At 41.6% G+C, this 27,187-nt stretch overlaps 1 protein-coding gene and 1 long non-coding RNA gene across 2 annotated transcripts in view; one reads left to right on the top strand and one right to left on the bottom strand.

The window, feature by feature from the left end:
* B4GALT6 (beta-1,4-galactosyltransferase 6) overlaps positions 1–23,315 on the bottom strand; it is a 37,643-nt gene extending 14,328 nt beyond the window's left edge. Inside the window, exons 1-3 of the mRNA XM_037380906.1 lie at positions 23,201–23,315; positions 3,996–4,112; positions 3,517–3,630 (exon numbers count right to left, since the gene is read on the bottom strand). Coding sequence (XP_037236803.1) covers positions 3,517–3,630; positions 3,996–4,112; positions 23,201–23,315 — 346 coding nt within the window. The remainder of the gene's footprint in view (positions 1–3,516; positions 3,631–3,995; positions 4,113–23,200) is intronic.
* LOC119144942 lies at positions 23,311–25,997 on the top strand. The gene is made up of 2 exons (XR_005103255.1): positions 23,311–23,425; positions 24,840–25,997. It is a non-coding gene; the product is annotated as an uncharacterized LOC119144942 (long non-coding RNA).
* Positions 25,998–27,187: the final 1,190 nt, after the last annotated feature.

The following is a 27,187-nucleotide window of genomic DNA, read 5'->3' as shown; positions in this document are numbered from 1 at the left end:
GTGTTAAAATTATGCTAATCAAAGACACGTTTGTACTACTACTGTCTTGAACTAGAGGTGTCTTGCTTATGAATTAGCACAGCAGTGCTCAACCAGTGGGTTATAACCTGAAAGACTGAGTCACACACAAAATACCCTGGTTAGTCCTATTGTAAGAACACATGTACTTGGGACAAGACATGATTATACCATACTCCTTTCACGATACAAATCTGGAAAGTTGATGTAAAGAAGAGTAGTTGACTTCTGTAATAACCTTGGACTATTAAGCAGGTCAAAATAGATGTCAGTCAAGAAGCTTTCTTCCCTGGCTATCTCAGGACCACCTACAACATTTCACTGCATTAAATAATTTTCAGAAACTATAATCTAATAAAATAGATTTAATTAAATACATAAAATGATGATTAAAAAGGTATACACGAAAAACAAACCGTGAGGCATACCTCTCTTTGCTAAATAGTAACTTATCCAGTTATCCAGTTAGATATTTCCTATTAAAATTATGATTTCTCTATCAAATTAAGCAGGACAGAATAAGTACAAAGAGATGGGGAAAAAAAAAAAAAACATAAAAAGAGAACAGTAATAAGGGAACCTATAGACAAATTCTAGTAAAGTTACATATAGCCAATAAGGCTGATAGCAAAGATGGCAGAGTAGAATGCACTCCTACTATAGCAATTTTAAATACTTGTCACTGCAAACAAATCTGCATCAATGATTTAAGATAACATTCTATAAGAAGGCTGACCTATTAAGTACCTTCTAACTTGTCTCATCCCTCCACTCCGGGACAGCAAACTAATACACAAGTGGAACTGGCAGCAGAAGTCCATACAGCTTTGAACTAACTAACCTGGCAGAATTCAACTGCCAGATACTATTATATGCATTTTTCAACGAGCATAATCATCATTCTTGTTTCTCTGGTTATCCAGAGTAGGCATTTTTCAAACTTTTTATCTGTCTCCCAAAGTAGCTAAAATATTTACTATTGGAATAATTTAGTTTTATTTGTTTACATGTGCAATATTATAGAAATGAACATCCACATGATTTTTAAAGTCGAACCCTGTTTCTGGAGGGGAAGAGACTGAAATAAGGAAGTAATCACACTGTGGCTAACTGTAACTTGGCTTAAGACAGTTTTCTACATGATTAAGTTTATAAGCAACAGCAACTGATTTATGCTCTTGGCTCTATGTCTGTATATTTATGATGTAAGAGACAAAGTTTAGAATCTGGAGGTGCTGAAAAGACAGATAACAAGCACTGTTACTGTACTCTTCACTGGAGAAACTTCTCTGTTGGGATTAAAAAAGAAGTTATAATAGAACCTAGATTAGCCTAATAAAATCCACTAGTTTTCTTTGAAGAAAAAAAGATCAGCCATTTAGTTTGGCTGGCAACACTGGTATGATATGGAGCTCAACTGCTATAACAAATATTTAATTACTTGCTCATTGCTGAGTGACAGCACACAGCTTAAGTCAGATGTTAGTTCAAAAAACAAGAGGTTAGAATTCTGGAAGGCATCACAAGTATCTCCAGAAACTTTCAAATTTTCCCTCTTACAAATCAGTAGTTTACTTGTTTGATTTTAAATACAGCAAGTAAAATAAACATGCTAGCATAACAGATACTGCCAGATACTAATGATGTGTCACTTCTAGTAACATATTTACACTTATTTACAGAGAGTTGTTGATTCTTCTCTAATTGGTACCTTCTGACACCAAATGAGACTTTCCAATTTAACTGATTAGTTTTGAGATCTATACTTATGCCACTATTGGTTCTTCACTCAAAAATATTGTCTCTCTACAAAACATTTTCTAGAACTGAAGAAATTCTGTGGATTACTGACTCAAGTTATGATTTCTTCCAAATGTAAAGCACAAAAAAACCATTTATACTTAATCATCCCTTGCTTCCTACAACAACTCTGATAATACAACAACAATTCCTAACATTAAGAGAAAAAAAGCTGAAAACTCAATAGCAGTTTCTAAGAAGGAATTCTGTTTTAGCCAAGGGACTGCAATTTTATATAGGTTAAATATAAGAAATATCTCTAACAGCAAAAATCAGTGGTGAAGGTCAAATGGTAAAGCAGTCACCACCAGCAGTGATTTGCCTCTTTCTTTTTAATATTCAAAACTGATCTCCTACCTAACACTTCTTGATCTTTAAGGATAGGTTTCTCTACAAGCCAGGAGAGCAAACCGCCCAGAATTTTGTCTGAGTCTGAAGAATGGCAAGTCTGCGGGAAAGGGGAATTCACACGAAAATATACAATTCTTAACAAGAATTTTTAAGAATATTCCCAAATAAAGCTCTACTTTGTCTACACAAAGAAAATAAAAAAGTCATGCCGACAGCCTTTTGGCCACATTATTCAGTCAGCTTAAGGACACTGAATTACATACAATCATAGAGTGGTTTGGGTTGGAAGGGACCTTAAAGATCATACAGTTCCAGCCCCCCTGCCACAGGCAGGGACACCTTCCACTAGGCCAGGCTGCTCAAAGCCCCGTCCAGCCTGGCCTTGAACACTTCCAGGGATGGGGCATCCACAGCTTCTCTGGGAAACTTGTTCCAGTCTCTCACCACCACAGTGAAGAATTTCTTCATCATCAAGGAACTCTTCCAGTTTTGTGTAAAGCAGTTTGTGTAACTGCTTTAGTTGTGCAATACCTGCTTATAACACCTTCTACATACACTGGTATACTGCTACTCAGGACAGCTGTGATATTACAAGTTTTATAAAAACCCAGCAAACCCAAACAGCAATGCTACTCAAGTACTCAGTTTCTTATTTCTGCATGATTCCTCTGCAACTAAACACTTTCAAACAAAATAATTAGACGTTTAGATTCTAGGCTTAAAGATGAATTAAGTTAGGTTACCTAATCAAGTTCTATTCAATAGCTTGGGATCTTAAACATCTGGATTTCACAGGTTATTTTTAAAATTTCCTGATAATCACAACTTTTCAATTGCTATATAAGTACTCATTATGACAGGGCTTTAGCTCCTTTTTACCTCCATTAATTCTCACTTCACCATCTTATTCAGTTTCCTATATATTGAGGTAACTGTGACTAGCTGATGAAGATTTGAGAACTAGTTTCTGACTCATGAATCTTTGTATTAGGAATACCATTTCCAAAAAGCAAATTTTTAACTATTTATCAAAATATGCAACTCCGAATGCGTATTTTATATAAAGTTAGAGTATTCCTACATATTAATAAAAATATTTAGTATGTAATTTATAGAAAGTAAAATTATTTGTAAATAAAATTTAAAACACATTAGGTGATTAGTAACAATAACTGCAGGCAAAATTCCGCTAAGTATTATTGTCCATTCTTAGATGTATTTTATTCATTATTTTCTGCTATATATTTCAACTCCTTACAGTTACACTTTGCAGTAAAATAATTGCATTTCCTTTTAAGTACAATCCAATTTACGAGATAAACATTAAGGGGTCAGCTTAAAACTTACTCATGTAAGGCAGCTTCTCTGGACAAGCCTGGTAAGGAGAGTAAGTGAAGTTTTCTGGAAGATACATTGTTGTTTGAGCAACACAGTCACTAGAATTGTTTCCTTCAGGATAATCTTAAAAAGAGGAATTGATTTTTGAAAAACCTATGTTATACACTGAATTTGTAACACACCATCATGCAGGTGAGAGCATTAACTTTGTAAGTAACAAATTCCTAGCCACATGTTAAAAAAAAATATTACTATTACCACACTAAAGGAACAATAATTAAATTAAGAAAACTTTGTTACAGCTATGACAAATATTTCCTACTAAAGTGAACTGATAAACAGTAACTGTCTGGCCTTCACACCAGTTACAGAGAAGTAGCACTTGGGTCTAGGCTTTCAGTACCAAGACGAGTCATTAAGGTTTGGCCATTTTTATTTTTTTCCCTAATAAAACTCTTATAAAAATGAAATTAAATAAATATTCTTACCTGTGCCATTCAGTGTGGTATTTTTGTTAGTGTACAATCTGATCATGTGTCCTATTGTTTTTACATTTTCTCTCAACATTATACCACGAGCTTGTACCATGAAGAGATACGTGTTTGCTGGTAAAACAAAAAACAATTTTGAATTTGAATTACAATAAGGTACTTCCAAATTATTTTAACATCCATTTATAACGTGTTCAATATTTGTTGCTGTGTCTGAATCCATGACTGGTGAACATTAATCCTTCAAGATGAGGAACCACAGAGAGTAAAACTTAACAGCAACAAAACAAAAGAATAAAATGGGTTCATAACGACAGGCCTATATGAAAACCCAAAATTACAAAATGTCAATACACATTATATGACTGTCATTTCTCTTTAACTTACAAAAAGCAACTGACAGTGCCAAGAAACAATCAAATTTATCTATAAAAAGGTTGTCATACGTAGATACATCTCTCATATACATCATAGAATATAGGACAAAAAGCGTCTAGAAAGTATTTCAGTCCCACAGAACAGTCCCTCTTTTTACTCATTAGTTGACACAACTTTCAGTCAAAATGTACTGCTACTCATTCACCCCCAACAGCTGTTTCATTATACAACTGCTACAAATCACTACCAATCTCCAAGTATTAATGTTTGATAATTATATGTGGAGTATTTATTACAGGCATCAACGGTGAGTAAATCATCATTCTGAATAATTAAGCAACTCACTAACAACAACTGCATGAAGTAATTCCCTGTCTCAGCCTTGCACTCAAAGCCCCAACTCTGATGTCAAGACAATCCTTTGCCTGAACAGAGTATGTTAGAAAAGAAGCTGCATGTATATCTGAGTAAGCAAACGTCTATCCAGGACTCACAGAGCTCAAAAAATAATGTACAGGGAAGGGCAAATTCTTGGCAGAACAGTTTTTATGCTGATTAGCAAAAAGAATCAAAAGGATCATCTGTCACTTCACCTGTGCTAAGCACCCACTTGTCTGGCAGATATTTGGCTCACTGTAACTAGTAACCACCCTAACCAAAAAGGGCTGTGAGACTTTGGAGGAAAGAACCAAACAGAAAAGAAAAACAACAAATTAATCTTAATCTGGCCTGAAAAGATTAAAGAAAATTACAAAATTATCTCAGGAACTCCATCAGGTGACCCAGCACCAGTGGCATGACACTAACTCCAGATCAGTTAATATCTTCTTACAGCCCAACACAAAGAGACTAGAGCTACGGAGAACTGTTTATAAAGGACTGGGCATTTCCAGAGGAAAATACAGGGACTAATTCCACCACATTAGCAAACAATACTACTGACACTCACAGAGATACAAATACCAACAAAATCTTTTAAGGAGTATTATTTGCAAATTCTACAATAATATTTTTGTTTTTAAAAGAATGAATGGAGGGGCTCTCATGGCCTTCAAAGAACTCCTTATTAGAATGAAGAATATTATCACTAATAAGACAGGCTCTGAACATGTCAGGTGCTATGCGTGGTATGTAGTTCTCAAACTCTTAGCCAGCATGACTAGCTACTTTGATTAACAAGAGTTTACACATGTGTAAAAGTTACTCAGCTACTTGGATCCTGAAGTTGTCTCAACATCCTCATGCCACTAAAACAGAAAAAAAAAAAACCCAAAAAAAAACCTTGGCCTGATAACACAGGAAGGAAACCTAACAAGAATGATTCCTACTGGGATCTAAGGCAACTGGATCCAAGACAACAGATAACATTCATATTTCCTTACAGAAAACCTGCACAAAAACTTCTTGAATTTTCAACCCAATTCACTGTAAAGTAGTACTTTGGGGTTCTAATAATTTTCCTATATTTGTAGTTTTCCACTCAAACTCTGATTTTTTAGGATTAAAATGATGACATCTGTCTGTATTAAACATTTCCATTAATCTGTACAATTCTTGAGTTCACAGCAAGTTACCTACTCAAGAAACCTCCTTCTTTAGGAATCAATATAAAAGCAATTTGATCTGTTCCCCCCAAAACAATCATTTACCTTCCATTTCAAAATTCAAGACTACCCTGAAAGTAAAACTAAGTCGATTTTTGCCTTTCAAATAGGAAAAAAATTTCCCATATAACAAAGAATTACTTTATTCAAACTTTCAACATATTTTCAATTGGTATCCACCCTTCTTTTTTCTCCATGTATTACTGTACAGATCTTCTCTTCAATATCTTCCTCTTCCAACACTAAAATAATGTTCTTTTTCAGTACAAATCAGTTAGTAAATACTGACTTCAGAGATAACGTCCAGAAGATTGTGCTATGTTCTCCCTTTTAACGTAATACCAAAAGCCACTTATTTTGAGTTTTTCACACTGCAGAACTCACAACCAGGAGGCCAGTCCCCAAGCAACAGATAACTTTAGGAGAAAAAAGCCCACCAGTTCTATTGCTGAGATGCCGGTACTTGGTATGGAATACCTCTTTGGTCACTACACATCAGCTGTGCCAGCTTTGTCCCCTCCCAAACTCTTGCCCACCCCCAGCCTACTTGCTGTGGGGGACAAAGTGGGAAACATAAAAAGCAAATGCAGTTAAGCAACAGCTAAAACACTGTGTTTATCAACACTTTTTTTGGTCACAAGTCCAAAGCATGTGTCTTCAGAGACCTCTTTCTGATAGCCCATAAATCATTTCATTAGCTGCTTCTTGTTCCTTTTTCATCAACACTACAAGTCCCTGTCTACAAACTTGCTAAGAATACCATCTTCCTTAATGAGCAGATCATAGCTCTTTCTTCTGCTTAGGTGTTCACCACCCTTGTGAATTTTTCTGGCTGCTACCAAATCACACTGATTGCAAACACTTCAGTTGTTAAGAGAGGTAGATGTCACTACACACACAGTGACAGAAATTATGGACACTGTGCAGACAGTAAGTATACTCTCCAGACATGGTTGAGATGAAAGACCTGCTCCAGAAGTCATTGTAAGGAATATTAGAAAAATCTACTCAAGCATATTACTGTTGCAGTCTTATGAACATGATACAGTACAGAACTGAGACTAAGACCTTCAAACAAGTCCACAAGAAAGTCAAGAGGGCCACATAACTGTTCCAAGTTCCTATGGGAAACTTTACTGCAGTCCAGATAATGCAGACATAAACATTGATAAAACAGATTTTCCACAAAAGCATCCACCTCCCCTTTGTTGAAGGACAACTTGCTTCTGACAAAGAGGAGAAAAAGTAGAACACACACCTTTGTGAGAAACAAAGCTAGAAAAGATTTCTCTCAAAAGCAGGCATCATGAAAAGACAGAATTACAAAAACAACCAGGCAAAGTCTGCTGCCACCTTGGCCTAAGTATTCAAGAGCTGCCTCTTGCTAACAGGAAGATCTAGCCTTGCCATGTTTTTCATCAAGCTGTTCTTGCAGTCTACCCCAATCCAACACCTCCTCTTCCTGGCTGATCTCCTTGTCACCTCACAATCCAGCTATACACTAATATAGAAACACAATGAAACATCTTCCTTTCTGTGCACTCTTTGCCCCGGCTACCTGGGTCTCCAGCACAATCATGGTTACAAGGAATATAGACCTGACCAGTTTATTCCACTGGCATTCTACAGCTGCTTAGGTAGCAGCACATGCTCAAGTAGCCAATTAATTACTTCAGAAGCTAAAAGCATCAGGCAAAAATAAAAGATACTAATTTAGTCCTAAAATTAAGTCTCATCTACTGTCACAGGTTTGTTGGCAAAGACCTGTGGAAAAGAGCACAGTTCACATGTCACATCAACCAGCAGTGACAGCAACTAGCGTTCAAGAGAATCCACGAAGGCCAGAAGCATAACAGAGAAGCATCTCTTTTTCTGCTAGCATGGTGAGGGAAAAGACTGACAGCAGAATACCAAGGATGACTTCCACAACAATCCTCTTTTCAGCTGTCGTTGGTACTTTAATACCAGCCATCTTCCTGAGCTTGTCACAGGTTTCCACAAACCTTACCTATACCATCATAAGTATGACCCTTAACATGCTGGGGTGCCCCCTCAAGTGCCTGTACACTAATGCATGCACTACAGGGAATAAACATCATGACTTAGAGATCTGTGTGCAGTTCCACAGCTACAATCTTATTGGGATCACAGAGACATGGTGAGATAGTTCCCATGACGGGAGCGTTGCAACGGACAGGTACAGGCTGTTCAGGGACGACAGAAGGGTAAGACAAGGAGGGGGAGTCACCCTTTCTGTGAGAGAGCAGCTGCAGTGCATGGAGCTCCGCCTCAGGACAGAAGAGGAGCCGACTGGGAACTTACGGATTACAATTAAAATTACCTTTAATCCTAACCCATAAATGGGTGTCTGCTACAGTCCATCTGACCAGGAAAAACAAGTGGATCGTGCCCTCTACAGACAGATATGAAAACTGCCTTACATTCACATGCCCAAGTCCTCATAGGACCATGACTCCTATAGGTCTAGGATTTAGAGAACAAGTCTTACAAGGAACAGCTAAGGGAACTGGGATGGTTTAGTCTGGAGCAGATGAGACTCAAGGGGGATCTTACAGCTCTCCTCAGCTCTCAGGAGGTTTTACACAGATGGGGGCTGATATCTTCTCCCAGATAACTAGTGACAGAACAAGAGGAAATGGCCTCAAGTTATGCCATGGGTGGTTTAAATTGGATATTAGGAAAAAATTCTTCACTGTAAGGGTGCTCAAGCATTGGAACAGGCTGCCCAGGGAGGTGGTGGAGTCACCATCCCTGGAGGTGTTTGAAAAACACGTAGATGTGGTGCTTAGCAACATGGTTTAGTGATGGATTTGGCAGTCCTGGATTAACAGCTGGACTTGATCTCAAAGGTCTCTTCCAACCAGAATGATTCTGTAATTCTATAGGGGACTTCAACCACGCCAGTATCTGCTGAAGGGACAACACAGCCAGATCAAAGCAGTCCAGTAGGTTCCTGGAGTGCACTGGTGGTAAACTTCCTGACACAAGTGACAGAGAAGCCAAGGGGAGGTGCTCTGCTGGACCTCACACTCACCAAGAAGGTGGTGCTCATTGAGCATGCGAAGATCAAATGCAGCCTGGGCTGCAGTGACCATGAGATGGTAGAGTACAGGATCCTAGGGGCAGGAAGAAGGAAACGCAAGCTCACAATGCTGGACTTCATAAGAGCAGACTTTGGCTTCTTCTAATATCTGCTTGGAAGAATCCTATGGGATAAAGCCCTCAAAGGAAGAGGGGGGCAAGAAAGGTGGATAATATTCAAGGATCAACTCCTCCAAGCTCAAGAGAACTCCATCCCAATGAATACGAAGTCAGGCAAAAATGCCAAGAGGCCTGCATGGATGAACAAGGACCTTCTGGAAAAAAAAAATCAAACACAAAAAGCATACCAAAAGTGGAAACAAGTACAAATAATGTGGAAGGAATAGAAAAACACTGTCTGGGTATCCAGCAGTGCAGTTTGGAAATCTAAAGCCCAAATGGAATTGCATCTAACCAGGGATTTCAAAAACAACCAGAAGGGTTTCTATAAGTGCACAGGTGACAAAATGAAGACTAGGGAAAATGCAGACCCATTGCTCGATGAGACAGAGGACCTAGGTGCACAGGACATGGAAAAGGCTGCAGTACTGAATGCCATCATCGCATCTGTCTTTACCAGCAAGACCAGCCTTCAGGAATCCCAGGTCCCAGAGACCAGAGGGAAAGGCTGGAGTAAGGAAGATGTAGTCTTGGTGGAAGATGAGCAGGTCAGGGAATCTTAAGCAAACTGGACATAAGTCCACGGGCCCCAATGGGATGAACCCATGAGCACCAAGGGAGCTGGCAGATGTCATTGCAAGGCCACTCTCAACAATCTTTGATTGATCATGACAACTGAGAGAAGTGCCCAAGGACTGGAGGAAAACAAATCTCACTCCTATCTTCCAGAAAGGCAAGAAGGAGAACTCAGGGAACTACAAGCTGACAAGCTTCAACTTAATCCCTGGAAAGGTGATGGAGCAACTAAACCTGGAAACCATTTCTCAGGTACATGAACAGTAGGAAAATCATCAAGAGTATACAGCATGTCTCCACCAAGGGGAAGTCATGCTCGACCAATCTGATATACTTCTATGATGAAATGACTGGCCTCAAGCGAGGAGAGAGCAGCAGACATTGTCTGCCTGGACATCAGTAAGACCTCTGACATTGTCTCCCATAAGATCCTCATGGACAAGCTGTTGATGTACAGGCTGGATGAGCAAACAGCGGTGGATCAAAAACTGACTGACCAGGCCCAAAAGGTGAGGATCAGGAGCATGTTGTTGGAGGCCAGTGACTAATGATGTACCCCAAGGGTCAACACCAGGTCCAGTCCTGCTTAACATCTTCATTAGTGATCTGGATGATGGGGCAGAGTGTACACTCAAAAAGTTTGCTGATGACACCGAGGTGATAAGCCATGCTGCCCTCTAGAGGGACCTCAATAGGCTGAAGAAATGGGCCAACAGGAACCTTATGAAATTCAATATGGTGTGCAAAGTTCTGCACCTGAGGAAGAACAACCCCGTGCACCTGGTGCATGCAGCTGGAAAGCAGCTTGGCAGAAAAGGACCTGGTGGACACCAAGTTGAACATGAGCCAGCAATGTGCCACTGTTGCAAAGCTCAGTGGCACCCTGGACTGCATTAGGAAGAATGTTGCCAGCAGATCAAGGTGATTCTTCCCAGCCCTCACTCAGCACTGGTGAAGCCACACCTGGAGTACTGTGTCTAGTTCTGCACTCCACTGTAGAATAAAGACATGGACATACTAGAAAAAGTCCAACAAAGGGGCCATGAAGAAGACAAATGAATCTGAGCATGTCTCCTATGAGGAAAGGCTGAGAGAGCTGGGACTGTTCAGTCTGGAGAAGAGAGGGCTTAGAGGGATCATATTAATGTATATAAAGGGTAGGTGTATAGGTTGTGGGAAAATTACTTGGGGGGGGAATTAGAGAAAACTAGGACCTAACAGAAGCATAGGATTATAGAAAGTTTTTTAGAGTAAAATATAGCTATCACTTTCAGGGTGGTTGGCATGCACAGAATCTACTTTACTGCAGCTGCCTGAGCAACACACCTGCTGATAGGAGTAACGGCAGGTGGAACAGAGTGGAGACCCCACGGCCAGGCTCTGCTGTGCTCCCTGCAGGAATGGAAACTTGATGGCACCACACAGCTGATAAGCTGCACAGCAGTTGTCACGTGAACAGTATACGAGATGTCCACTGCTGAGCCAACCACTGTGGCAAAATTACTCTTCTCGGATGAAATAATCTCATTGTAACACTAACACACACCTCCACCAAAAAGTGACCTGCCTCCAAGGTACTACTACTCCTTACTGGGAACATGATATCAATTGGTAAAAAAAAAAAAAAAGTATGACTAGAGTCACTCAAGCTGCACCTGAATTTAAAGAAAATGGACTAGTCCTGGACTGGAGTAAGTCCAAAGGAGGGTCAGGAAATTGTTGTCAAAACTCCCAAACTACCACACACTGGTTCAGTGTTTTTTTACAGTTGTCACAAATGAGGGGACTTCTAACCAAGGCAGTCAGCCTTGGGAACAATGGGAAACAAAGAATGGATGATGAAAAGAACACTGTTAAAAGTTATGCCCATGGAAACCTCCAAGTGAGGAAGTTCTGGCTGCAGGAAGAGGTAAGTTGATACAAGTGTTGCAATCAAAGAAATCTGGTTGACAGTAGAACACAGGTAATGTGGTAGCAGGAGATCGTGAGCTCCAACTCAAACAGCCCCCCCAAAAGAGGGCAAATCCCTGACTGGAGAGCACACATAGTTAGTGAAAAACTTCAGCAGTGTTACCTGAGTATGCATACTAATTTATATTAGAAGCAAGAAACTTTTAACCTATCCTGTGATGAATATGCAATGTACTATGAAGTATAAAAAGTGGACAAATGCGGGGAGAAACTAGGAAACACTGCGTCGTAACTTCTGGGATCAGCTGATGGGCCAAACCTGTCTTCTCCCCCATAGGGATGCCTGCTGGATAAGAACTTTATTCTATAACTAGCTCATGCTAGCTGTTAAGTGTGTAGTTTTAAGCTTGTTTTACAGTCAGCATATTACCACCAGCAATCTTCAAACCTTACACTGTCACAAACTTGTATTTTGTAAAATAAAGATCTTCAGCTGAAGTTCATTTTTTATAAGTCTCCAGAGATCTGAGTAGTTGTGATAAGGGATTGGACTCAGTGACGCTGTCAGCGGAGATCCCTGAATAGATTGGTCGAATCACCCTCCAATACAGTGGGCTGTCAAAACACAGGTAGCGGACAGGCTGGTCAGACACAGGGGTCTCATCTTCCTTCAGAAACTGACAGGCTGATCAAATATAAAGGGTTTGAGGAAACCCCCCTGCTTCTTTACATGACATAGGTATATAATACATATGAAGGGAAGGTGCAGAGGACAGAGTCAGGCTCTTTTCAGTGGTGCTCAGCGACGGGAGCAGCAGCAGTGGGCACAAACTAAAACACGGGAGGTTCCACCTGAACATCAGGAAACTTTTATTTACTGGGAGGGTGACCGAGCACTGGCACACATTGCACACGGAGGTTGTGGAGTCTCTATCCTCAGATGCTCTAAAGCCATCTGGACATGGTCCTAGACAACTAGCTCCAGGTGGTCCTGCCCGAGCAGGGGGGTTGGACCAGATGACCTCCAGCAGCCTCGTCCAGCCTCAACTATTCTGTGATTCTGTGATCTGCTCCCACTGTAGTCTTTCTGCATCTGTACCAACCATCACTCCTGTCACAGTGCAAGACAATGCACAAGCCAGGAAGGCAAAATTCCACACTTAACCAAAGAAAACTTCTAACAGTGTAACCACCTAGAACTAGTTTCATTCATACTCTTCCTATTTCATTGCACATCGTCCACGGTAAGTAAGAAACAGCACTTCTGATGCAAGAAACACACCGAATCCAGACTGTCACAGTTTACAAGGTAAGCAAATGTTAAGTGTAGTGCAGGATATAAAACAATGCACCTACATAGGACACATTGGAATAAATACCATACTCAATGTTCCACCTAAAGCAACTGCAGCGTGAGCATGAACTCATACCTAATTCAGATGAAACTTTCACTAGTAATTGATCCAGATCTGTATCATCAATCATGAACACAGCCACACAACAGTCATCAAAAGTCCTGGGTTTAGGGCATTATTTAACACTCATTCTGATAAAGCATGTTAGGGCATTAAAGGGATCATCCTGTATTTCAGAGGAGATGTTAAAAATATCAGATGGATCATCTTTTTGTCTCCAGATTTTAGAGCTCATTAGTTATTAATAGTTTTATGTGTTAGACCGAAAACATTACCATTGGGGGGAGGGATGAATTAATTCTTAAAATATAAAAATATCTGTTAAAACAGCTCAATGTTTTTATGTCAGGTAGCTTCCTGTTATTTAAATATTCACCCAAGGACTACTTACAACTTTTTTAAAGAAAAAAAGTCTCTTCACAGATCACTCTCCATTAGGGAATCAAGCTCCTTCCAAGCAGTACACTTAAAATTAAAGCAATTCTCACAACACTGCATAGTTTATCAGCCCTTACCTTCACAGAAATAGCACAACACTCAGTTTTATATAAAAAATTAGTAATTTATCATGCTGTATAGGTACACTAAAGCAAAGCCAAAACAATGTACCATGCATTTAGAAGCAATCAATGTAGTAAATCATACAACAGAACAACTGAAGTTAAAACCCGATCAATGACTAACATTCTGAAGAACAGTAGGAAGTTAGAGCTGTGATTATTTTAACAAGACAGTCAGAAAAGCATTAACTAAATTACCAACTATGATATCTTAAATGCCAAGGAAAAGATGAACAGACTTGGAGATCATAAGTTTCATTTCAAAATGCAGCTTTTATCATACAAAGAAAACCCAAAACCCTAAAACACACAAGAAAGAAGCTTTATCTCAAGAATGCTTTCAAAGCAATTACTGAAAAAAGTTACCACTACACACCTTTCAAAAATTAGATGATCATCAGTGCAGCTATAGCAACATTATACACTGATCTTCCAGAAGGAAAAAAAAAAAACCAACACCAAAACAACCTGAAAAGCTCAGATAAGAGTTACTTCACAGAGAATCCAGGGATGCTGCAAAATTCAAATCCAATAAATGTATCTTTACAGAAAACAGGTGCCCCCAAAACTCATCTGCTAGTTAACACCTGTTTTCACAGGACTTTTGAAAAGCACATTCAACACAATGCATAAAAATTGATATGGATTCAACTAGGTTAACAAAATTCTCCACTAGTAATTGTAAATGGGGAATCATCTCATGGGGACGTTTCTGGAACAAGTCCCACGTGGATCTCTTCTCGTCTCAAGGTTATATGATATTATTCTCAGCAATACTAGAGTTATAAATACACTACTGGCAGAGTTCATGTGTGGCAAATTAACACAAAAGTGTTAAAGATTAAATTCTACAAACTACTCTGAACATACAATAAGTAGAGCTCAACTGAAGATTGCTTCCAAAACATTACAGTTGTGATTCTAGGAGCTAGGAATATTTTTCACAACTACAGGATAGGGACTTTAGTTTGTTAAACAGTCATTAAACAATTTTGCAGTGAAGAACAATACCCAAAGTACTGTAAAACTGCTGTAAACTGGATCCTAATCACAGACTGAAATACATAGCAAACATCAACAAATCCTATAGTAAGTGTTCAACTTCCAGTTTTGTTTGTTTGGTTTTTACACATTTACTGTTAGCCAGAAGTGGTTTTAAAGCACACAGAACAATCAGAGAAAAAAGCAGCAAAAAACCTGTATGCCTTCAAACATTTTTACTTGATTTGCTGTTGAATATTTAACACCAGTTTTTCACTATTTTTAATTTAACAATAAACCCCAACTTATTTCATAGGGATGGCGAGACTGCATTTGAGTCTGTACAGGTATACCTCCTTGTAAGCAAAATATATTAGAAAGATACAGATCACTTCAATCTGCTGAAAATAACAGCAACTACCCATGTTTTCGGAGCCCAATAAGGATCATTCATATGATGCAGATGTATGAATCTCTAAGAGCTACAACAGACAGGCTTCAAAATTGTTTTTATTGGTGGTGTTTTTTCAATACTCCAGATAATCTCTGTATACTCACTGCCACAAAGGACACGTCAAATGGATGAGTCCTCTGACTGCAAGTCTGAGAAATGGAATACATGTCAGTTCACTATTTATTGGAGCCAGTAAAAGAGGAAATCTCATTGATCAGTCTCCATTTATAGATGAAGAAAAAAAATTAAATCAAAATTTCTTTCTATCCTGGTTTCAGCTGGGATACAGTAAATTTTCTTCTTAGTAGTTAGTACAGTGATGTGTTTTGGACTGGTGTGAGAACAATGCTGATAACACACTGATGGTTTTAGTTGTTGCAGGGTAATGTTTATGCTAAATCAAGGACTTCTTGATTTCTTGGGCCCTGCCAGTGAGAGGGCTGGAGAGGCAGAGGAAACTGGGAGGGGACACAGCCAGGACAGGTGACTCAAGCTAGCCAAAGACGTATTCCATACCATGGGACATCATGGTGAGCATATAAACTGGAAGAAGAAGAAGGAAGAGGGGGACCATCTGGCATTATGGCATTTGTCTTCCTGAGTAACCGTTGCATGTGCTAGAGCTCTGCTTGGAGCCCGGCTTTCCTGGAGACGGCTAAACACCTGCCTGCCAATGGATGCAGTGAATTAATTCCTTGCTTTGCTTGCATGCACAGCTTTTGCTTTACCTATTAAATTGTTCTTATCTCAACCCTTGAGTTTTACATTCCTTTCTGATTCTCCTCCCCATCCCTCTGGGCGAGCGGAAGCAAGCAGCTGTGTGGTGCTCGGGTTTAAACCACACCACTTTCTCTAGCAGTATTTTTAAGCATGATAAATGATACGAAGTTTAATATAACTTCTAACAGATTTGATACTATTCTATCCTCCAATCTCAAGCTATTAGCTGATTATATAGCAAGGCAAAAATAATTTCTGAGAGCATATCCTACAGAAATTTAAAAATCAGCATCGCTGTAACCACCAACACTACAACTTAAATATTTGGGTTTTTCCTTCGCTTGAGTCAGATTCAAACAGGTAAATATTTTTCCTTTAATTTCTACTATAGCAAAATTTCAACTCCAATTTTAAAACACATAGTTAAATTTAAATAACACATTTTTTCAATGAAGACTGTTCTAGGCAGGTCACCTTTGGACATCAACATTTAAATGGTGATATTTTAAGCCTAAGCCTTGCCAATTCTTCCGTAACTTTGTTTTAATGAGTTCAGTTACTGAGAAAAGTAGAAAACTAGTATCTGTAAACTGAATATTCCAAGTATCATCATAAATTAAATTAAAAAAGAATACAGGCACAATGAAATGAAGGTAAAGAAGGACAACTGCAAATTTAAGAAAGTGAACTCACCATTGGGGATACCTTGCAAAAAAACATTTTTTACTTGAAAGTCCCAAAACCAACCTCTGCACTGTATTCAGAAGAATCTAGCACTGGATCTCACAAGATGCACAATTATTGCATGATACTCTCCATAATATCATTACATAATTTGAACACAAAAGATTACCCAAAACAGACTAAGCTGTACAAAAGTAAGCAGAGACAGTTACTTATAGAAACAGTCTTATTAATGCAAAGGCAGTAGATAAGCTATCTTTTACAACAGACAGATGTAGAAATGGTTAAAGCTTTGGCCGTATCAGTAAAGCACAATAGCTCAAATAAATATTTCCAGGGCATACAATTTCTCCTCCTCAATGGACAAGAAGAACACATCCAAATAATTGTCTGGCTTAAGTGAAAACTCATTTCCCATGAGGTCTCATAATTTGTCCTTCTGAAGTCAGCTGCACACCACAAGTGCTTGCATTATTTTTTTTCCGCTTTTCTGACTGAAAGTAACACCACAAGATGAACACTCCATGAATTCTTATGCAGGCAAGTTCCTTGACTAATAACTAGGTATACCTAAGGGCTTTAGAAAAACTATCAGATACACATGCAAAACAACTGATTCAGAAAGAAATATGCATGTTTAGTCAAAGCTTATCTCTTGGTAAAAATGAATGACTGAACTGCAATAACTTATTCAGCATCAGGTGCTAGGAATGACTGTGCTGGGCCAACATAATGGAAAAATCTTTGCAGAATAAGTCAGAAAACTTACCCATGAAACTGCCCACGTTCATAATGATCTGAACCCTTTAGTCAGAATGCCAAGGAACTTTTGATCACTGGAAATCAGTGATCAAGCAGAAAAATGTGCAGAGGGGTATAAGACTTACACAAGAAAAAAAAAGGGAAGACCCTATTACTAAAGTCTCTCTGTTAAAGGGTTTGGTTATAATTTACGGAACTGAAGGGAAAAACTGCAATGCCAACAAGAAAGACCACTGCAGCTTATGAAAGTACTCCTGACTCCAAATTAAGCCTTTAACAACAGGTGCACCTTAATAAAGGAATATAGCTGAAAATAGCTCCCGAACACCAACCAGGTTTGTAGTACAAACATTCCCTGCAGGAATTATGAAACAAAGTGACAGACAAGTTTCATTCACTCAAGAAACTCACAAGAAACCCATGAGAACAATCCCCTAGAAAGGAGTAAAAGGTGGCGCTAGCAGCAAAAAAAGCCCCGTGAACATCTTCCACATCCTGCAAAACCCATCAAAACCCATCAGCCTTTTATCAGATATTTCCACACAGCATTAGAGGAGGAGAGTAACAAAGGATTTGTTTTGTTTTAAACAGGCTAGCTGTATTATTTCTATTTCAGTGCAGCCCTTGAGCTGCATTAAACTTATTGCCTTGAAGACACAGGCTCTATCACAAAACCCTTAGACAAAGTATTACCATCCGTGTATCATTGTGGCAAACAATCAACCGTATGTTGCCCCGTATTAGCAACGGCATAACCAGCAGATTAACAGAAGCAACTATTTTCTATTCAGCAACTTGTGAAACCGTATTTGGGGTACTGTGTCCAGTTTGGGAATGCCAGTAAGCAATAGAGATTAACATACCACAGCAAGCCCAGATGAAAGCTTCCAAGATGGAGCATATGATATATGAGTAGAAACTGAAATAAACAAGTTTTTTCAGTCTTAGGTAGAAATGGCTAAGGGAGGGATGATTTTTTTTTTTTTGCTGTCTTCAGCTATGTAGAAGTGTATAGAGATGATGAAATTGAATGCTTGGAGGTACACAGGGAAAAGACACAAGGCAATGAACACAAGGTGCAAGATGGGAAATTATGATTACATGTTACAATTTTCTCACAGTTGTCAAACACTGGAACAGGTTTCCTAGAGAAACTGCAGAATCTCCATCCCCAAGTTACCCAAAACTCAACTGGACATGGCCCTGAGCAATCTGATCTAGTAGGATCTGCTTTCAGCAGGAGGTTGGATCAGATGACTTCCAGAGGTTCCTGCCAATCTAAATTATTCTGTGATCAAATAGTAAGTCTTTAGAAATGCCAGAACTTCCACAGATGCCAGGAACAAAGGATATTAGCACAAAGGCTGTGCCCGTATCCATGGGCTCAGCACCTGGAAGCACTGGCAACCATTTATCTTGCTGACAGCATTTTCAGCTCTTTCCTCCATTTCTGCACACATTCAAAAAGGAGTGATATCACCCTTTCCTATTAGGAAAATTATTTCCTAATAACAGAATAGTAAACAAGTTGGTATCAAATTGTGAGTAAAACCAATGGAGACACTTCCAAATTCCAGCTAGCCTGTGCAGCTGCCCTTTGATTACAACTGCCAGAAAAGTAGTAAAGTTTTAATAAGAGAAGCAGAAGACCAGAAGAGAGAAAACAAACAGTAGCTGTTTTTAACTCTTCGACACCACTCCAACATTCAGTATTTCTAGTTACTGATGTCAAAGACGGACTGCATCTTCCCTGATGGCTGCACTGTTCCATAACTAGTTTTTATGAGAACTACAAAGGGCATCATGTCCAAGCTGGCCTAGTTAGGCTGCAATTTACTACAATATTTAGAGCTCTTCTACCCAATCCGGTAAAGGTTCTCTGCTAGAATTAGACAGAAAGAAATAACCCAGAGATGAGTAAGAGATCACTTTCTGAGATCAGTTATGCTGTCTAATGTGATTTCAGTTGTGAAGCTGATAGAAAATGGGAAAAGCAAAGAAAAAAAAAAATCTCTGGCAATACTCAGATCAGCTTGACAGTGAAATAAGACCAGCAAATCTTCTCCCAGTCACCACTCCCTTACTACTTTGTCTTATTTTCCTCACCTTTGGATTCTTTCCATGACATAAACTTGAACCTAATTATGTGTTCTGAATAGTTCTCGGCACCAGACATCAACTATTTGAGTCCTGTTTATTAGTACTGTTACCTACCACACGAGAAAAAGAACATATTGCTGCCAAAGATTCCTGCTCTCAGCTAGCTTCTTCAGTCTCTTAACTACAATATATATGGGTATTTGTAACTTCCAGTGAAGTTACAAGCCATCTTCACTGACCAATTAAAAACCAGCAAGTTCAGTTTGTATCTTTTCATTTCATGTAACAGAGAAGGAACACCAGGTAAAGTACTGTCAGAAAAGTGGCCTTTCTGGAGAAGTAGCACCCCGTTATCTGCTTCCATTAAACACATGAGAAATGTTTTCTATCATTTTACTTTGCCATCCTATTCCTCTAGGCTTTGCTTCAAAACATCCACTAAATTAACCGGGCAAAATGAAAACCAGAAAAATAGTTGTCTTCTATAATCACTAATTAGAAACTAATCTGCTTCCATGTTTGAGCTCCTCTGACTATCAAAAGACCACCTGGGTGCTGAGGCAGGGTCGCAGTCATCTCTACCTCATCCCATCTTCTATTCTTACAGAAGAGAGGAAAACAGGCACGTGAACCACCCCAACATGTTGTATGAATTCTTATATAAATATAATATATATAAATATATAAACCCTATATTTTTAAATTATGTGATTATACATTGTAAGTCTCAAAACAGAACAGCGCCTGAAAACCTGAAATTTAAATGCTTTTCCTCTCCTCGTATTCTGAAATACATGGCATGGCATAAGTTTCTATTTCCCAAAGAACTTACATTCTGCGAGACCTCAAAAAAAAGGGGAAAGAAATCAGTGATGCACAAGTAATTATTGTGCAAATAAAAACATTTAAATATTTGACAGAAATTATTAAAGACCTTAAAATAAGTAATTAAGATTCTTCCCTCTAAACAAAACTGTCAGTATTCCAAATCAACCTGAACTGCATTTGTCATAAAACCTGCAATTTCACTACAAACTGCAGTAATTCTACTTTCTAATTAGTGTGAAGGACAGAAGGAATGTGATAATGACCTCTTTGAGAATTTCCCCAGTACTCATGGTTTACTTGTGCAGACATCTCCTCCCTTTGATAAGCCAAGCTTGCTAGGAGGGAATCCCACTCTATTAGCCCATAAGAATTCAAATTTTCACTCAGCTTTGTCATCTCAGGAAGCAATTCTGCTATATAACACACTTATTTTTCCCCTTCCACTTTTCAGTACACTGCTGCTCCATAAAACATTTGGGAATCCAACTTCTCCTTCTCTTTTCAGTTCCTCTGACCATCAGGAAGAGAAACCAGGCAGCAAGCAGCTCCAGTTCCCTACAACACAATTAGAACTCTCCTCCTCTCTGCCACTGTGACTTGTAGCTTTTTTAGGAAGAAGGTGTTCTTATGACCCAAAGTATCTTCACTAAAATGTATCCATACACATAAATTATGACAGATCCCAACTACGAACAGGTAAGGTGGCTAAACCTCCATAAGCAGCCTTAAGCCTTCCTTCTCTCCACTGCTTTGACTTAGATGCAACTATTTCATCACACTCAGGGGAAAGGAGCAAGCACAGCATGCAAACGGCATGAGCATACAGCATAGTATTATTAGATGAATCATCTGCCTATAAACTTGGGGGGTAGGGTGTCACTGAGTTTTTTGAAAATCTTCTATTCTTATAACTTACATTTTCCTCAAGAATACTGCCAGGATGCCTGTTGGTTTTAAAATAATATTTGACCTTTGTTCTCTCCATTCTACACAGCAACGTTTCCAGGAGCAAATTCCTGGGAACTCACCACATCTGCAAGATGACAGGCTGAGATTATCAGTGTAAAACTCTCCTACTGTACTTTACCATTTTCTATATTCCCTCCCCCAGTAAGACCAGCATAGCATGGCAGCATGTCAAACTGGATCCAAGAAGTGCCACAGACAACAAGTAACTTCAATATCGTAAGGTTTTGGTTTGTTTAAACTGGATGAGTTCACAACACAGCTGCATACAGAATTAGGGCAGCACACTACTGATCAGTAGGCCAGAAAGAGCCGTAATCTCACCCACTGAAGACACTAAACCACAGCTTGCAAGGGCTAACTGCAGTAGACATCTGAGATGGCAAGAGAAATCAGTTTCAGTATGCTTTTTTCCTTAAGGTTGATCAGACCTAATAACCCATTCCAAGAATACTTTTGGTGTATACTGTTGATTTTGTTTCACTCCTGGTACAAAGGAAACTGAACAGACACGTAAACCCCAAGACCTGAGCAGCAAGATGAGGTCGGGAAAGAAAAAACACTGGAGGCTCTGGTTCTGAACAAGATACTGCATAAGCCTTGTTTAGTAAGAAAAGACACCCATCGAAGAAGAAACATTTAAATAATGAAGTAAAACTCCAGCTGCATACACTATGCAAGATGTTAATAGTTTCACTTATAAAGATGTGGAAACTGCACTTTGCTTTCTAAATCATACACCAACTGCTTACAATTAAAGTCTGCTCTTGATACTGCACTCGTGTCTCGTAGAATATGTCTAAATGGACCCTAGCAGCATCATTCTCACAAGACTAAATTACATCCCTTTCAGTGGGGAAACACTGACAGACAAGAAACTCAAGAACTCCAATCCAAATCCATGATATATACCCTAATATTTTTTTTATATTTATTTGAACTGTAGTAGTAATTGACAGGCATGCCAATATTGTATGACGTGCTGTAAGTGTGGGAGAAGTAATTGTACCTTGAAAGGATTTTACAAGCTAAATGGAAGATTGTGAACAAGAGGAAGCCAAACAGCATAAAGACACCAGTCAACAGGAAACAATTCCTGCAAATTCAGTGGTCAAATCAATGTGGGCATTTTGTAGTGATGACTGCAGAGAGGAGCTTCAAGCACTGAGGACAAAGAGCAAGACAGTTTTACAGGTATTTAGGTAGCACCTGATAAGCAATAAGTGCAGGAGAAAGTGTCAATGTTCCCTGGAAAAGAGGGAAAGCATTGCCTAGCCAACAGACACCTAACACAGTGAAACACCCTACAGGATATGCAACCAGCTCCGAAAGGATCATCCAGTGAGAAAAAACCTGACGGTCTTCCCAGAAACAGCAGAAGAGCGAACTAAGGAAAACAGGGGTGTTTTTTTTTTCTGTCCGACACATACTTGCACAGTTATTTTACGTGGCTTTTCTTAAAGAAACTGTTTGTCTGCCCTCTGAAGTGGTTCTTTCAGGAGCATAAGTGAACAAACTATAAAACTTCTTCAGATAGATCCCACTGACATAAGTAAACAACAAATTTCAAATTACTTCTCAATTTCTGTTCACACGTGCTTTATTATTAACGCAGTTACTAACGATTTAAAAGACGAATGCATTCGAGTAACTCCAACAGGCGGTTCCGCAGTCCTTCCCTGGTCTCTACCATGAATTTGTAACACGACGAAACGGTGAGCTGCTTTTTTGCCTCACTTTTCCGGCCTGGGAGGCAAGAACACCATTTACCTACCTCGGGATGGCAGCTGAATCTTCTAGAGCATTTGAAATCAACAGAACAAAGATGCGAGATTAACACGGGCTACCGCCGCCGCCCCGACCCTCCCTCGGCGGGGGGCTCGGCGTTTCGGCACCCGAGCCGCCCCTCGCCCGCCGCCGCTCGCGCCCCCCCGCCGCCGTGCCCGGCGCCAGAGGCCGCCCCGCAGCGCCCGCCGCCCCCCGCCCGCGGCACCCCCCCCGCCCGCACCCCCCGCCGCCGAGGGGGCGGCTCCCAACTCACCGATCCCGGGGGCCACATAGATGAAGTAGAGGCAGGAGGAGGAGAAGGAGAAGAAGAAGATGAAGGCGAGCATGGAGCGATTGGAGACCCGCAACACCTTCCGGAGCAGTGGCATCCTCCCTCCGCGCCGGCGGCCGGCCGCCCCGCTCAATCCCGGCGAGCCGCGGCGGCGCTTCCCAGCGGGAAGACGCGGCCCGCTCCTCCCATGGATCGGGCAGCGAGAAGGTGACGAGGGGTCTCCGCTCGTCGCCCCCCCCTCCCTCCCTCCCTCCCTCCCTCCCTCCCTCCCTCCCGCCGCCTTCCCGGGAGCGGGCGGGCCGGCGGGGGCCGGCAGGGGCAGCGCCGCGGCTGGAGGAGGAGGGAGGGCGGCGGCGCGCTGCGGCCGGCCCGGCTGCCCCCCTGGCGGGCGGGCGAGCGGAGGGGGCCTGCCCTGCTTCGCGCTGCGCCTCCGGGCGGGCTGAAGCGCCGCCGCGGCTCGCAGGTGGCGGCCGGAGCGGGGAGGGGCCCCTAGCGCCGCCGCGGGGCTCGGGGGCCGCTCCCGACGCTGCTCATGCCGCCGGGCGCCGCGGCCGCCCGCTCTCCCACCTGCTGCCCCCTCACCAGCGGCGGCGGCGGCGGCAGCATCCCCGCCACCGGCGGGCAGTCACCTCCGCGCCCGGCCCGGCCCCGCCGCTCCCACCTCCTCCCGCACCGGCGGGGAGCGCGCTGCAGCCGCGCGACGCGGCCCGGCCCCGCCCCGCCCAGACCCGGCTACTGCGGCGGTTGGAGCGTGCGCGAGCCCCGGCGCGGCGGCGGACTGCAGAACTGCGGCGGGCGCGCGCCCGTCCCGCGCTCCGGCGGAGGGGGCCGGGGGGGCCGGAGGTGCCGCCGCTACACTGCGGCGGCGGCGCGCGTGCTGCCCTGCGCCCCCGGCCAATGGGAGCCCGGGGAGAAGCGAGCCCGCCCCCCGCGATTGGCTGGCGCGTGGACGGGCGTTTGTATCACCGGGGCGGGGGGAGGGGCGCGAGGCGGCCAGGCCCGGCGTGGCGGGGGTCCGGCGGGTGCCCGCGGGCCGGCGGTGCGGGCGGGAAGAGCCGTTGGGCAGAAGGGGGGCGCCCCGCGCCGCGCCGCGCCGTGCCTGCTCCCCTTCCCGCTCCCCAGGCGCCCCCGTTGTGCCCGGCCGCCCGGCGGGGGTGCCATTCCCGCGCCCCGCCGCCTCGGCCTCTGGCGGGACGCGGCGGGGAGGGCCGCCGGACCCCTCGGGGCCTCGGCCCGCGGCGGCGGTGCTGCCCTGCCCGCCGCTTCCCCTCGCGGCCGGTGCTGCCCCTCGGCCGAGTGCGGCCGCAGGCGGGTCGCGTGGCACTTGAGCTGCGTCTAGTGCAGAGCAGTTGGGGATGGGGGTCGCCGCAGGGCAGATGAGTAAAGCGTTTCCTGAAGGTTTGGCCACACTTGCGCGTTCACATGTGCTGTATTCGGATGTGATAGCCTACGCGCTGCGTTAGCAGTCTGCCCTCAAGCCCGTTGCACGAAAAAGGCGTTTTAAAAGTCGGTAACATAAGCTTCACATCAAGTAGCTATTTCTTGCTTTAGCAACTAACCGTGGCTACCACAAGTTGCTAGGCGATGGGGTCGAGTCGGTAATCTCTCCATTCCTCTGCAGCACGCTGTCACTGACGGGAAGAGGTGTGCCAAGGGCTTGGCGGCGGGCCAGGATGTGCTTGAGTGCACCTGAGATGGCAGCGGAGTCCAGTTGTGTAAGAATCCAGAGCTGTGCTGTTAACGTGCCTGGACTTTATTCAGAGAATGAAGAGAACAGAGATGCAGAATTGCTTCCCCCCTCTTCCCCAAAATACAATTTCGTCTCAGACGTTATACGTGCACTATGATTTTTATGCAATGGGCATTAGTGACAACTACATTTTGTTTCAGCAATGACTGAGACAAGTTGGTTTTGTTCACCCAGCACAGCTTATGGGCAAGTAGAGTTTATCCTTTAGGCTGAGGGGATGACCTGATCGCTTCTTTCACTTCAGTCACAGGCAAAGAGCTTCCAAACACCCTGCACGTTTCCATATCAATATTTTTCTAACATAAATTTAAAAGCCTAAAGTCAGTTGACATGTAAATGTTGGAGCTAGAAATACAGAATTACAGGTTAATCAGTGAAGTAGTGATGCAAGTAAGTGATAATAATAACAAACCTGCCTGTTTACTTAAAAGACCTTTTTACTTAAACAGTCAAAAAGCGGTAGGTTACTTTGTCCTCCAGTCTTACGAGATGTTGAACAGGAACATTTCTATGTACAGTAGAATACAGTACGCACAGTAACAATCTATAGCCACATCACGGAATTTCCTTATTGTCACTGCTTCAGAGCATAGACATACGAATTTCCCAGTAAGGGTTTCCATGGGAGAGAGAAATTCTGCTTCCTTCAGCTCTGAAACACAGATTTGTCAGTAATATTTTGATGGATGTTATTGCGATGGGTAAAAGATAGATAGACTGAGCAATGCATTTTGTCACAAAATTGTTTCTGAATTGCCAGCAGCGGCTATGTAACTTGATATATGACATTTATTTTATTGAGCAGAGTGTAAAACTAGCTATAAAAATACAACATTGAATTACTATATACATAGATGGCTCAAATTTGAAGCTTCATCTGACTAATACAGAGGGTCCTATAGACATAAACTTGGGATATGAAGAAAAACTGTATCTTTATGTCTTGCTACTATCTCACGTTAAATTAAAATTTGTGTGATGCAATGCTGTTACTAGTTTATTTTTATGTATTAAAGCTATTGATTTGCTCTAAAAACTGAGTGTTAATTGACATGTGCTTCTCTGGTATTCCATTTTTATTTGTGTTTTTGATGTTGTCTTGGAAGTTTTGTTTCTATGCTGCAAACATAGAGAAGGGCAGTAGAAGACCAATGCAGTGACAACTTGCAGAACCATGTTGGAGACAAGAGTGAGATCCATGGTACATGAAATCTTAAGACGGGCCCTAACTTTTTTTGGGGGGAAACATTAAATGGTGCCATACACATCACTGTCTCTGCATAAATAAAAGCAAGTGCCATGTCTTCAGCTCAACAGTATTAATTTTGTTTTAACTGCTTAGACTGTTAGCTGCACTTTTGTAAGACTTTAAATGCTACTGTGACGAGCCTGAGAAAACCTGTGGAATAATAAATTAAATATATAGAGACATTTGTGGAAGAATATAAAAATGGAATTTCAGAAGATAGAGGTGTCATGTTTAAATAAATCTTCAGCAGCAAGACACTGCAGGAGCAGCAGCATGCCTCACACACAGTTGTGGTAGATGACTAGGCCCAGGTATCTGCTCTGAAAAGAATACTTGAAATGTCCTCCGTCTTCTTTAAATATTACTTTCTACAGTAAAAATGTTACCACACAATAAGTGGATCACTCTTTGAATGTCACAATATTGCAATGTACTTAATATTGTCAGAAAAGGAAATTCCATCAAATATGCATTGTGCTCTGCTCTATTTCATCCTGCAATGGAATTTATGCAGAGAAGTTCTTAAACACTTGTAGCTTACTCTGGAAGAAGGTCATAGTTCAAAAAAGCTCCCTTCTCATTCCTGTTTTCATTCTAACCATCCAAAAGTGAATTTTGTATGGATCAACAAGCAAAAAATCAGACAAAATCTCACCAGAGCAACAACTGCAAAACTCATGAATGTCTCCAAAGCTACAATAATAAACACAATCTGTCAGTCCTTCCAAAAGGGTGTACATTTCATCAAGTCCAGCAAATGCTGCCATAGGAAGTACATGCATGAAACTAAACTAACATGCTTCTCATGTTGCATGGGCACAGTTGTGCGTGGCGACGTTCTCTTAACAAAATCAGGGCACTGCTCTGTTGGAGAAAAGTAACAGCACTTTTTTGGTTACAGGAAAAGAGAGAGGTTTGATGCTTTTTCATCTGCTTCACTTCTGGAATCCATTTGAGAGTGATACCCTAA

This window comes from Falco rusticolus, chromosome 3 (genome assembly GCF_015220075.1).
Source record: "Falco rusticolus isolate bFalRus1 chromosome 3, bFalRus1.pri, whole genome shotgun sequence".
Taxonomy (NCBI): Eukaryota; Metazoa; Chordata; class Aves; order Falconiformes; family Falconidae; genus Falco; species Falco rusticolus.
The sequence above is the reverse complement of the archived record's forward strand: the minus strand, read 5'-3'. Positions and strand labels throughout refer to the sequence as shown.